The sequence below is a fragment of the Martes martes genome (genome assembly GCF_963455335.1).
Source record: "Martes martes genome assembly, chromosome: 3".
In the NCBI taxonomy this organism is placed as follows: Eukaryota; Metazoa; Chordata; class Mammalia; order Carnivora; family Mustelidae; genus Martes; species Martes martes.
Genome location: NC_137890.1, coordinates 58,016,197 through 58,029,626, shown reverse-complemented (window position 1 = coordinate 58,029,626; position 13,430 = coordinate 58,016,197). Strand labels below are relative to the sequence as shown.

At 37.7% G+C, this 13,430-nt stretch overlaps 1 protein-coding gene across 2 annotated transcripts in view; it reads left to right on the top strand.

Moving 5' to 3' along the window:
* SUCLA2 (succinate-CoA ligase ADP-forming subunit beta) overlaps nucleotides 1–12,339 on the top strand; it is a 47,400-nt gene extending 35,061 nt beyond the window's left edge. For both annotated transcript variants that reach the window (XM_080799864.1, XM_080799865.1), the window contains exons 7-11: nucleotides 1,425–1,586; nucleotides 1,681–1,823; nucleotides 8,267–8,387; nucleotides 9,060–9,148; nucleotides 11,556–12,339. In XM_080799864.1, the coding sequence (XP_080655990.1) occupies nucleotides 1,425–1,586; nucleotides 1,681–1,823; nucleotides 8,267–8,387; nucleotides 9,060–9,148; nucleotides 11,556–11,630 (590 nt within the window). In that variant the 3' untranslated portion in view covers nucleotides 11,631–12,339. The remainder of the gene's footprint in view (nucleotides 1–1,424; nucleotides 1,587–1,680; nucleotides 1,824–8,266; nucleotides 8,388–9,059; nucleotides 9,149–11,555) is intronic.
* The last annotated feature ends 1,091 nt before the right edge of the window (nucleotides 12,340–13,430 follow it).

Sequence of the window (13,430 nt, the reverse complement as noted above, 5' to 3'; positions counted from 1 at the left end):
TTCTGTTTATCTGTCTTCAGGTTCATTGATCCATCTCCAATAAATACATTGTTAAGCACATCCAGAGAACTTTTCATTTTAGGTATTGAGCTTTTTAGTTCTAGATTTTTCCACTAGGCTTCTTTTGATAGTTTTATTTTCTGTTGAGGTACCTCTCTATCCCTTTATTATGGTCATATTTCCCTTTAAGTCCTTAAACGTATTTAAAAGAGCTTTCGGAGTCCTCTGATTCCAAATTTGGGTTGTGTTGGGTTTGGTTCTTCTTGACTGCTTTTTCTCTTTATCGGTGTTCATATTTTCCTGTTTTTCCTTCACGGATCTAGTTGTATACTGGATATTTTGGGAGGTGCTGTGTAGAGACAGAATTCTTTTGAGTGTTGGTTTTTTGTTGTTATTAGTAGTTAACTTAGCTGGATTTCAAACTTTGTCTCTTGTTTTGGGTAGCCTTGTAGGCTTAAGTGGCTCGGTCTTTCAGCCTTTTATCAGGGATAGCAAGGAGAATGTTGTAGTTATATTGGAGTGAGGAAGGAATAAAGCACTGAAAGATGAAGTTGGCAGCTGTAACCTTCATATTAGCCATTTTGGTAGAGTGCTGGAGGTAAAACCTGATTCGAGTGGATTTAAGGGAGGATGATGGGAGTTTAGGCAAAGTAGTTGGCAGATGTAAATATTTTCAGTTTTGTGGCCCACTTATGGTTTTCATTCCTGCTGCTTTTCTTCATATCCTGTTCGTCTTCCTTTTCTCCTTCTTTCTTAAAAACCCATTCAAAATATGTAAAAATTTTAAACCTATTCTTAGCTCACAGGTAATACTAAATAGGCATAGTCTCAGTCAGGCCCCTGAGCCATACTGGTTTTTTGCTGACCCTTGGTTTATATAGATAAGTCTGTCAAGGACTTTTGCTATATATGAAGAGAAGAGTAAGAGGGAAGAGGTGGCAATTATTTTTTCCTCCTTTTTATGGTGGGAGAAATAACAGCGTTTTTGCAAATCATTGGCATTTAGCCAATAGCAAAAAGGGGGCAGTTTATAACGCAAGAAGGATAAAATTGCTAGAACAATGGCCTTCTGTAGGTAAGAGACAGTGGGGGTCCAAGGCACATGAGAAGGAGGATAGCTAGGTGCTTGGCTGGTTTGTTTTTGGTAACTTCAAAACAAATTTTAAGTGTTTTTTGAAGTGTTTTTTTTTTCCCTTTTATCCGTTACCATCTGGCTAAGATGGATATATAACTAGTAACTTTGATAGAGCAATTTTAATTCCCAAATACTCTTTTTTAATAAACAGTTTGAATACATTGTGAACATAAATTGAAATATTTTCAATACAAAACCTTTTTCTCCTAAACTAAGAACATTTCACTATTGGATGGTTTATTGTGTTTGTTTTGAAATTAAGATCATTTTCTTTTTTTTTCCTTCATAGTGCTGTGCATGGATGCAAAGATCAATTTTGATTCTAATTCAGCTTATCGCCAGAAGAAAATCTTTGACTTACAGGACTGGACCCAGGAAGATGAAAGGGAGAAAGGTGCAGCTAAGGCAGATCTCAACTACATTGGTCTTGATGGAAATATAGGCTGTCTAGGTACCATGTGTTGTTATGTTAAAGGTGGGTTGGCTGAACTTAATTTATTTTCCTTGTGTTTGTTGTTTATACAAGTCATTTTCCCTCTTGACAGTAAATGGTGCTGGTTTGGCGATGGCCACAATGGATATAATAAAACTTCACGGAGGGACTCCAGCGAACTTTCTTGATGTTGGTGGTGGTGCCACAGTCCATCAAGTAACAGAAGCATTTAAGCTTATCACTTCAGATAAAAAGGTAAGGGCCAGGCTTATGTTTTAGAATTTGAATGATAAGAAATAACTTGATTAATTAGTAGATGTGGTCATTACAGTAGTAGAGCATTAAATTTCAGAAGACCTAACTAGTTTAGAAGAGTTGCTGAAATCAATGCAATGAAAGTTGACTAGAAAAAAAGGTAGTTTCCTGCTGTAATTTAGAAAACAAGATGAAGATATATTAGATGGTATTAGGTAATACGCTGAATAGTAGTGATGTAGTATGGGAGCTATTCCTATGAAAAACTGCTGGAGATGGTAGTTGACCACAAAAGCCCAGAGATCTGGAAAATCTATAAAGCTACAAAGAAGAAAATTAAAATTACCTTTAATTCTATCCAGAGATTATTTTTGTTACTATTGACTTACCATTTTTTTTATTTGTTAATGCTTGTATATTTCACATATACACACACACACGCACACACACACTCACAGTCCTTTTCTCTGTTTCTGTTTGCATATATATATATTTAGAGAAACAGTTTATTAAGATATAATTCACATGCCATCTAGTTCACCCATTCGTAAATATATGTCAAAACACATAGTTTGAGTTTTTTGGCTAGCATATCTTTTTCCCCCTTATTTATTTATTTATTTATTTATATTAACATATAATGTATTATTTGCCCCAGGGGTACAGGTCTGTGAATCATCAGGCTTACACATTTCACAGCACTCACCATAGCACATACCCTCCCCGATGTCCATAACCCAGCCATTCTATCCCTACCCCTCCCCACCCCCAGCAACCCTTAGTTTGTTTTGTAAGATTAAGAGTCCCTTATGGTTTATTTCTCTCCCAGTCCCATCTTGTTTAATTTTTTCCTTTCCTACCCCCTATAACCCCCTGCCCTGCCTCTCAGATGCCTCATATCAAAGAGATCCTATGATAATTGTCTTTCACTGATTGACTTATTTCACTCAGCATAATACGCTCTGTTTTCATCCATGTCGTTGCAAATGCAAGATTTCATTTCTTTTGATGGCTGCATAGTATTTCATTGTGTGTGTGTGTGTGTGTGTGTGTGTGTGTACACACACCCCCCACATCTTCTTTATCCATTCTTCTGTTGATGGACATCTAGGTTCTTTACAGAATTTGGCTATTGTGGACATTGCTGCTATAAACATTCAGGTTCACGTGCCCCTTCAGATCACTGCCTTTGTATCTTTAGGGTGGATACCCACTGTGCGATTGCTGGGTCGTAGGGTAGCTCTATTTTCAACTTTATGAGGAACCTCCATACTGTTTTCCAGAGTGGCTGCACCAGCTTGCATTCCCACCAACAATATAGGAGAGTTCCCCTTTCTCCGCATCCTTGCCAACATCTGTCGATTCCTGACTTGTTAATTTTAGCCATTCTTACTGTTGTGAGGTGGTATTCTCACTGTGGTTTTGATTTGTATTTCCCTGATACCGAGTAATGTGGGACACTTTTTCATGTCTTTTGGCCATCTGGATGTCGTCTTTGCAGAAATGTCTGTTCCTGTCTTCTTTGGCTAGCATACATTGAACCACTTTTTACATAAGATGTTCTTCTAAAACACTCATTTTAATGTTTGTATTAATCTTTCATATGTAGATAGGCCATAAATTAGAACTATGATTTTATAAGTGATTATCAGAATACAAGGGATGTGAAGCATAATGATCCAAAAGATACACAATATTATTAATCATTTTTTAAAGAGGTATATCTACTGTGTGGCTGTTGTGAGTTTTGTAAGACTTATGGAAAAATAAGATAGTGGCTTCTGTGGAACTAGTTTTACTGAATTCAGTACCGAGAATTCCTCATTGGTGAGGAGTATTTCTTTTCTTTTTTTTTAAGATTTTATTTATTTATTTGACAGAGAGAGATCACAAGTAGGCAGAGAGGCAGGCAGAGAGAGAGGGAGGAAGCAGGCTCCCTGCTGAGTAGAGAGCCCAACGTGGGGCTCCATCCCAGGACCCCGACGAGATCATGACCCGAGCCGAAGGCAGAGGCTTTAACCCACTGAGCCACCCAGGTGCCCCAGTGAGGAGTATTTCTTACTCACTGTTGCCTCTTCCTGTGGCTGGCATAGTGCTCAGTGCATACAGAGGTCATTAATAAGTATTTATTATTGATGCTGCTGACAATACTTATGGTGTTAGACTCTAAAGTAATTAATTATTTTAATTGTTTTTAAAAAATCTTTTTACCACTCTTTGAGCCTCTGGAATTATTTGCCATATTTTGTTTTACAAAAAGCATTGAACTGGGGGCACCTGGGTGGCTCAGTGGGTTAAAGCCTCTGCCTTCGGCTCAGGTCATGATCTCAGGGTCCTGGGATCGAGCCCCACATTGGGCTCTCTGCTCGGCGGGGAGCCTGCTTCCTCCTCTCTCTCTCTCTGCCTGCCTCTCTGTCTACTTGTGATCTCTGTCTGTCAAATGAATGAATAAAATCTTTAAAAAAAAAAAAAAAGCATTGAACTGAAATGAGAAATAACAGTGCTTTATTTTCCTTGTTTAATAACTGTTCAAAAAATAAATCTTATTGGAACTGTATTTCTGTAGCTTCTTTTGGTAAAAACAGAGCGTTATCTAATTAACTGTTGAGTACTTACTACGGTGAGCTAGAATTTTAACTATTCTTCTGAGTAGAGCTTTTAGGGTCTAGGTATAAGAATAGAGAAAAACGTAAGAATTCCAGTGTTGTGGACTGACAGGAGGGCATTGGAGTTGAAAACAGGCCAGGAACCCAGGGAGACAATGTGGATAGCATTGAAATAGCTGTATACTTATTATGTCTCTTTGTGTTGGACACTATACTTGGATTTGGGAATGCATGGTTACTTTGCTTAAGGCATTTTTATAGTCTTACTGGGGTGATAAACTGAATGTAGTGTTGTGGAAGAATAGAAGTCAGAGCTGGTAACTAGTAGGCGAATCAGGGAGACCTTCACTGAATGAATGATTCCTTGAGCTGTCTTGAGAAATTGAATGAGTTAGGCAAGAAGAAGAAAATATCCAAAGATATGTAGAGTCCATAGATGCTTGGGTGGCACAGTCGGTTAAGTGTCTGCCTTCAGCTCAGGTCATCAGCCAGGGTTCTGGGATCAAGAACCTCAGGCTCCTTGCTCGGCTGGGACCCTACTTCTCCCTCTGCCTGCTGCTCCCCTTTCTTGTGCGCTCTCCCTTTTTTTCTCTCTGACAAATAAATAAAATCTTAAAAAAAAAAAAGGTATATAGAATCCAAAAAAGACCGTTGTGTTTATGGAATGGTAAGGTGCTTATGTGTAAGAATACAGCATTTTTGGAATGAGTGATAAAAGTCGGCAAATTGAGACCGCATTGTAGAGATCTCTGTATCTGTATCTAGTTAGGAAGTTTGGATATTAACTCCCTTATCCTAATCCATACACAGGGATATATATATAAATATATCCCTTACCTTTTTGTTTGTGTATTTACTTATTTATTTTACATTTTTTTAAAAAAGAAGGTAACTCTGGTAGTAGAGGATGAAATGGAGCGGAAGGAGGCACTGGCAGGAGAGTTCATTCAGTTGTTATATACACCTGCTTGTACAAAACTATGAAGAGGTCCCTGACAGAAGTACCATCAGTAAGAATAAAGCAAAGAAACCTAATTTAGAGGCATTTCTGAGACAGAATCATTAAATTAATCTTTTCCTTTTTTGTTGGGAAGCCACAGAGAAGGGTTGGTTACGTTAACATTAAGGACTTCTGTTTGGGGAGAATCATTCGGTGGCGAGTATTTTGTGTAGTCAGAGGCAAAGTGGAGAAATAGGTATTTCTGACTGGGTTGAACTTGGCTTGTGGTGTCTCTAGTGGGTGATTATAATGATACTGTATAATATAATAATGATACTATACTTCCTATAATGGTTGGCTATATATTAAGAAAGTCCTCAGTACTTTGAGAAAAGTTGAAGTGTTAGGAAGTTGGTAAGAGGACCCAGGGTGAGAGGCTGAAACCAAGAGTGGGAGCCCCTGCCACCGCTGGAGCTGAAGGACTGAATAGAGAAGGAAGACCCAATAAAATAGAGAAAGAGATCAGGAGAGATCTCCTGGAGATCAGGAGAGAGCAATGACATCTAAGGCCAAGGTGGAGAGTTTTGAGAAGTAGGGGGTAGGCAGCAGTGTCCATCTATAGGAATGATCAGGTAGAGTAAGGACTGAATTAGTGATTGGGAACCCTAGCAAGAACAATAGGGAAGAAAGGCCAGAGACCAGGTTGTAATAGGTTAACTCTGATTGGGAATTGAGGGAGTAGAGACTTCCGGCAGAGATTACCCTTTCAGGGTATTTTTTTCTTTCTTTCTTTTATTCTTTTTCTTTTCTTTCTCTCTTTCTTTCTTTCTTTTTTTTTTTTTTTTTTTTTTTTTTAAGATTTTATATATTAGAGAGAACAAGCAAGCATGAGTTGGGGGAGAGGGAGAAGCAAACCCCCTGCTGAGTGTGGAGTCCACCGTATAGGGCTCTATTCCAGGACCCTGAGATCATGAGCTGAGCCAAAGTCAGAGGCTTTACTGACTGAGCCATTGAGGCAACCCTCGGGGATACAGAAGGACATAGTGTTAGCAGTTGAATGGAGGTGGGGTTGAGGAGAACTTTAGTGTTTACTGTATGTTTGCTTTCTTGTTTGTTTAGAAGACCAAGAATATGAGCTGTTTCTAGCTAAGGAGAGAAGAGATTTGAGGATGAAGAAGAAAGTGAGTTTAGCTAATGGAATGAAGACCTAGAGGAGATACAACACACTAATGAGATAGTGAGATTAGCTTTAGAGAGGGGGTTAACTCCTTCCTCAAGGTGTCACTGGAGAAAGGAAGATCACATCTAACAATTAGAGAGCTTGAAGGTGGAATAGGAGGCTTATGAAGGAAGTGAGAGGTATGAGGCAGACCACTAAAGAAAGGATCGTTAATGAAGAGTCATTATTGTACTGCTCTTTAGGTTATGCTGATGTTTCGGGTTGTTGTTGTTTTAACTTTTTAGGTTTTCCTTGAAGTTGCAATGAGTAAACTGATTGACTGGAATCATCCAAGAGTGCGTTATTTGAGGGATGGCAGAGGCAGACTGGTCTTGAGAGGAATGGGTATGGGGAAGTTAAGCATGTAGGTGACAGTGTCACTGGATCACTGAGCCACAGGATCCAGGCTCTGTAGTGTAGAAAAACAGAGCTGCTGAGAGTCTGGGAGATTAGATCAAGGTTGAGAGAATAGAAGCTTTTAAGAGGAAAAGACTAGGTTTGATGGAGCTGGAGGTGAGAGGCAAAAGGAGAGGAGGTTGAGCAGAGAGTGGGATTTATACACTCAATATTCTAGAAAGATTCATTCTGGTCAAGTCAAGGATTTAGCCTTGGTGATCATTAGTTGGAGAACCGGAGGTAAAAGTGACATGGTAGAGACACTTTAAGGCACGAGTGTTAGGTGATGCCTGTGGTATGTATCGAAGCTACCCAGAATGAGGTGGGAGGGAGGAGAGGAGGGTGCGTCCAAGGTCACTGTGAATTCTAGTCTATTTTTTCATTTCTTAAAGGTCTAGAAATAATACTGGTAAAAATAAGGAATGCATAGTGTAGTTAAGTGTGTTTCAATCTTTTAAATGTCCTCTCATTCACAGAAAATGGTATTTCAGTGGGGTATAGAAGATAGATGGAGAAGGTTGCTTGTAGACAGAGGCTATTGGCCCAGAGGCGCAGAGGTGCTAGCTGTCCCAGAATCTTCCTAACTGCCCTATGGGTAGAGGGGAACAATATCTTGGTATGTCTGTAACCCATTTGTATTTCGCTAGTTGGAAGCTCTGGTGTAGGTAAATGCACTAAGACTCTATTTTAAAAAATAGAAAAAGATTTCTTGGGGGGAAATGATAGAAGAACAGTGATTCAGACTATCAGTGATGATGTAAGAATGCTGATCCAAACAGGCCTTGAGATTTGGATGTGAAGTGTAGCCAGGAGTGGGTATTCAGGAGAAGCTGAGAGATTTTGAGGTTCTGTTGTGTGTGAGAATTTGGTTGAGTTGGCGGGGATAAATGAAGAAGGAATGATAGGTGGTGAATATTAAATTGGAGATCTTGCATGTAATGTTATCTTATATCATGATCTGGGGCAGCTGTGTTGGTGAATGGCTGTTTAATAGAAAACGAGTAAACGGAATCAGGGAATCTTGTTCATATGGGCTAGGAGAGAAGATGCTGTATAAGCCAGGTGTTGAAATCACCCATGTTGGGGAGAATAAGTTCTGGTACGTGGTGGACTGCATAAACTTCAGTGATGGGAGCTGCAGAGAATGTGATGGTCTGGTTGAAAAATATTACCATGAAATTAATTGGTATCGTAAGGCACAGACACTAGTATTTTCTTGAGAAGGAAGGACCCATACTCCTTGCTTTTAAATTTTAATCTACAAAAACCATTTTATTCACAGGTACTGGCTATTCTGGTCAACATTTTTGGAGGAATCATGCGGTGTGATGTTATTGCACAGGGTATAGTTATGGCAGTAAAGGATTTGGAAATTAAAATACCTATTGTGGTACGGTTACAAGGTGAGTGTAAAAGATACCTTGCGGTTGTTCCATGAACTCTTGATTGTTTAAAAGTTCCTAATTCCAAGCAGTTCAATTCATTTAAAATAGAGTTTTCAAATAGCTTTATCTTTTAAATGAAAATGTTAATATATAATAGGAAATTTTTAAAACATTTTTTAAGGTTTATTTATTTATTTATTTGACAGAGCTCACAAGTAGGCAGAGAGGCAGGCAGAGAGAGAGGAGGAAGCAGGCCCCCTGCTAGGCAGAGAGCCCGATGCGGGGCTCTATCCCAGGACCCTGGGATCATGACCTGAGCCGAAGGCAGAGGCTTAACCCACTGAGCCACCCAGGTGCCCCTATAATAGGAAATTTTTAAGATGTGGGTTTAGAAAATATTTCTCATATTGGGGGAAAATTGCTTATTGTTTTGGTTGGTATAATTTAGTATGTTATTTATTTGTTGTGCTTTGTTTTAAATTCTGACTTGCCTAAGTTACCATGGACATGGCAAGGCAAGATATTTCCTGAGGTAGCTCCAGAATCTTACAGTATTTTCTTTGGTTTTAGAAGCATTTATTTTAAATGATGAAAGTATTCCTATGTTGAAATTTCATATTGTGACCTGCATTTTAAATGAGTTTAAGCATGTATTTAAAACATCTTTATATTTGTATAAATCATTTCTAGGTACAAGAGTTGATGATGCTAAGGCACTGATAGCAGACAGTGGACTTAAAATTCTTGCTTGTGATGACTTGGATGAAGCTGCTAAAATGGTAAACACGCTACGTTACATATCTAAGGGTATATTTGCAAAGTGTATAAGATGGGATGATAGGTATAATCAGTTCAGTGCTCCTAATATTTAGCAGAAACACTCATTGTTGGCAATATTAGCTGGCTCATTTTAGAGCCTAAGTTAGTTTCATTTATTTATTTTTATTTTTATTTTTTTAAAAGATTTTATTTATTTGAGAGAGAGAGAGAGAGAGCATGAGGTGGGGGGCAGCAGAGGGACAAGCAGACTCCCTGCTGAGCGGGGAGCCCAATATGGGGCTCAGTTCCATGACCCTGAAATCAGGACCTGAACCAAAGTCAGGCACTTAACCTACTGAACCACCCAGGCGCCCCCTCATTTATTTTTAAAGGAATTTTTGTTTTATATAAATATTACATGGTTCCAAAGTTGAAACTAAACCAAGGTATATTCAGAGAATCTAGCTTTTATACTTTTATACTTTTTAAATATATCCTGTTTCCTCCTTCCCCACACATAACCAGTTTTTTAAAGAAGTTTTTAGTTCATCCTTTCACTTTTCAAAAATAATACGCAAGTAATGTGTGTGTGTGTGTGTGTGTGTGTGTGTATACACATACATATACACACATATATATCTGTATCTCCACTTTCTCACATTGTATGATGATAACATATTTTATGTCATTTCTTTTACTTAGTAATCTGTCTTGGAACACACTCCATAGTAGACGTAGAGGTGTTTTTAAATGAGAACTTTTGATTCTTTCCAGCTGTTGTTTATGGTCATTTCATGGAATCCTCTGGGCTGTCTGGTTTAATCAGCAGTAGGCTTTTGAGATTTGCTGAGTTAATATGATATCATTTCATAAAAATAATAAAGGTCTCATGTCATTCTTTGGGACATACTTTGGGAAAGTACATACTAGTAAATAAAAATCAGCTGCACTTTAGTGACAGATTTATACTTAATCCTGACTTTATTTTTTAATTTATTTTATTTTTTTTAAAGATTTTATTTGTTTATTTGACAGGGAGAGAGAGGGGGAAGATGGGGCCGGGGGGCGGGGGGAGCAGCAGAGGGAGAGGCAGAAGAAAGCTCTCTCCTGAACAGGGAGCCGGATGCGGGACTCTTACCCCAGGATCCTGGGATCATGACCTAAGCCGAAGGCAGACACTTAACTGACTGAACCACCCAGGTGCCCTCAATCCTGAGTTTAAAGATTAAGATTTTGAGCAAGGGAATGGTAGAGCAAAAGCGTTTCAGAAAGCTTTGTGGACATGGGAAAAAAGGAGAAGAATCAATCAAATCTTGATCAAGTAGACCATGAAAGACAAAAGTGAACAGCTGAGGGGCACCTGGGTGGCTCAGTGGGTTAAGCCTCTGCCTTCGGCTCAGGTCATGATCCCAGGGTCCTGGGATCGAGCCCCACATCGGACTCTCTGCTTGGCGGGGAGCCTGCTTCCCCCTCTTTCTCTGCCTGCCTCTCTGCCTACTTGTGATCTCTCTCTCTGTGTCAAATAAATAAATAAAATCTTAAAAAAAAAAAATTAAAAAAAAAAGTGAACAGCTGATTAAATTGTAACTGCATTGTTTTTCTACTATGAGATTATGGAAGTATGACAATATTAATAATTATGATGATAGTAGCAACTGCTGCCACTTATTTATTGTGCTTGCAATGCTAAGCTTTTTCTTCAGGTATTATCTCATTATATTTGATTATAAATTTCTATTTTATAGATATGGAAACAGGCCAAATAAATTAACTTATTCATCAGGATCACATGTCATAAACATCAGAATGGGATTTGGACCCAGGGGGCCTAACTTTGAAACCACTTCTTAACTACTCACCTGGGGAGGACAGAAGCTGAATTTGTGTTTTGTTTTAGACATGTTTAATTTTAATCTTTTGTATGGTACCAGCTGGCTATCCTCACACAGATTATAGACACAACATTGGAATTCAGCTTGGCAAAATATGAAATACTAACTTCTAGACTCAAGCTCCTATCCTGATATTGCAAGTTAGGATTATATACATATTATTAAACAGACTTTTGATTAGATGTGCTTTGCACTGTATGGTGTCCAATTCAGACAATCACTGTTTCTGTCTTTAAAATAGATAAAATTTAGGCAATAAAAAAGAGGAGGTATACACACACACACACACACACACATACACATACAGAAGGTATTGAGCTGAGGTGTTATGAAGTTATGAAGAGTCTCAGATTTGACTATCCTTCAAGAGTGGCAAATGCTTGTAAGAGTGTGAAGTGATTAATAAAATGTCAGGATAGCCCAGATGTTTTAAGTGAGAAAGATTGAATGTGCATTAATTTCACATTTACTGGTAGTTCTGATTTTATGGTTTCGTGGAAATAGGAAACAAAGATGCTTTGTTTTTTCCTTCCAGGTTGTAAAGCTCTCTGAAATAGTGACCTTAGCCAAGCAAGCCCAGGTGGATGTGAAATTTCAGTTGCCAATCTGATTGGAGAACCCAGTGGATGGCTGAAGGTGTTAAATGTGCGATAATCGTTAAAAATACTGTGTTCTGTATTATTATTGTTCCTTTTCTCTTTAGTATACGGAGATTGTAATTGCCAGCTAGGCACAAAAACTTTTAAAAGCATTTGGTCTGCATTTAATTCTACTGTTCAGAGTTGGCTGTTTGTATAAAGAATGTATAATGCAGTGATCTAGTTTCTTTTGTTGCAGCTTTCTTTTTCACTTCTATAGAATGTCACTCGCAATATGCCAGTTTATTGTTAGATTCAACATTCTTCATTGATGAGAGTCCTATGAATAAAATAAATATGAAGATAAAGCTTTATTCTTTAGTGTTAGAAATATATTATATCTGATAACTAGTCTCATTAGCAGAGCAATGTGTTAAAACAATGTTTTATATTAGAAGTGTTTATCTTCAACACCAAATACCTATCTAAATATATCAATTACTATTTATAAAAAGAGCTTTCAAACACTCCCCAAAATATTCTTTTAAGTATGTCAGTGAAATAACTTGTTATTTGAACATTGTTTTAAGCATTATAAAACACTGATTACTGTAAGTCTTCATGATCCTGTGGTATTGATAAGAACGGGTAGGTTTGTATCAAATAAAGGTATATTCAGTAAGGACTTGGCAGACAAAATTAACAATGTCAATTTAAGTTAATAAAAATCTCCCAATGTGACTTGGATTAATGTTTTTTCTTTTTTCTTTTCATTTGTTTTCTAAGTAAACACAGTAGAAGGTGATGTGTTCATGATTACACTAAATATCTTCAAGAACTGATTTGTAGATCATGTACTGGGGTATGACATAACGTATTATGGAGCTACCTACAAATTCCCTTGAATTTTGATGTTTATGTGTGTACCTTCTGGTACCTTCTTTAAAATAGTCATGTTTTCTTTTGTGTCCCTCTGTGTGTGTATATGTATGTGTGTATTAATCTTTTGTTCACTACTCAGAACAGTTGATATTTAACTATTAACAGTGTTAATACCATGGAAGGAAATACCAGCCAAGTGGTAGGCTCTGTAACCGTACTGATAAATATGAGAACTTGTTACCTATTTTGATGTACTTAACTTGTGATCAGATATATACACTATGATAGGTTGTATAGCATAGTGATTATGAGCACAGAATTTGAAAGTGGTCTCTGTAGTTGAATCTTGGCTCCACTGCTTACTATCTATATGAGTTTGGACAAGTTTTTAAATTTCAGTGTATCTGTTTCCTTAGCTCCTTTCTCATCTTGACTAGAATTATTGGGTAGGGAGAGGGAGATAGAGAAGGACAGCCGGGGACGGAGTGGGTTGGGGGAGAGGAAGAGATGTTTTATAAAGAGAATATATAAAATATAAATTTAAACCAACTATACATATATCATTATCTAACTATCAGTCTGCCCTTCCTGATCATGTATTAAAATACTAAATTGGAGCCATTAAACTATTGAAAATTATGATAAAGTTATAATTAAAAGTCCAAGCCTTTGGCTTTTCATGAAAAAAAAATTTCCAAAAATTGCCAGCCAATGAAAAACTCAGAAAAGATTGGCATTTTGTATTAGTTGGGGTGTAGTCAGGAATTTAAAACAATACTTGGTATTATAGGGAGGATATAATACAGGCTATCGGTAATACTAGTGTTTCAGTTACCTATTCTTGCATAATAGATTACCCTAAAACTAAGTGATTTTCAAACATTTATTTTCTCATAGTTACTATGGGTCAGAAATTTGGAAGCAGTTTAGATTGGTGCTGGTTTTGGTGC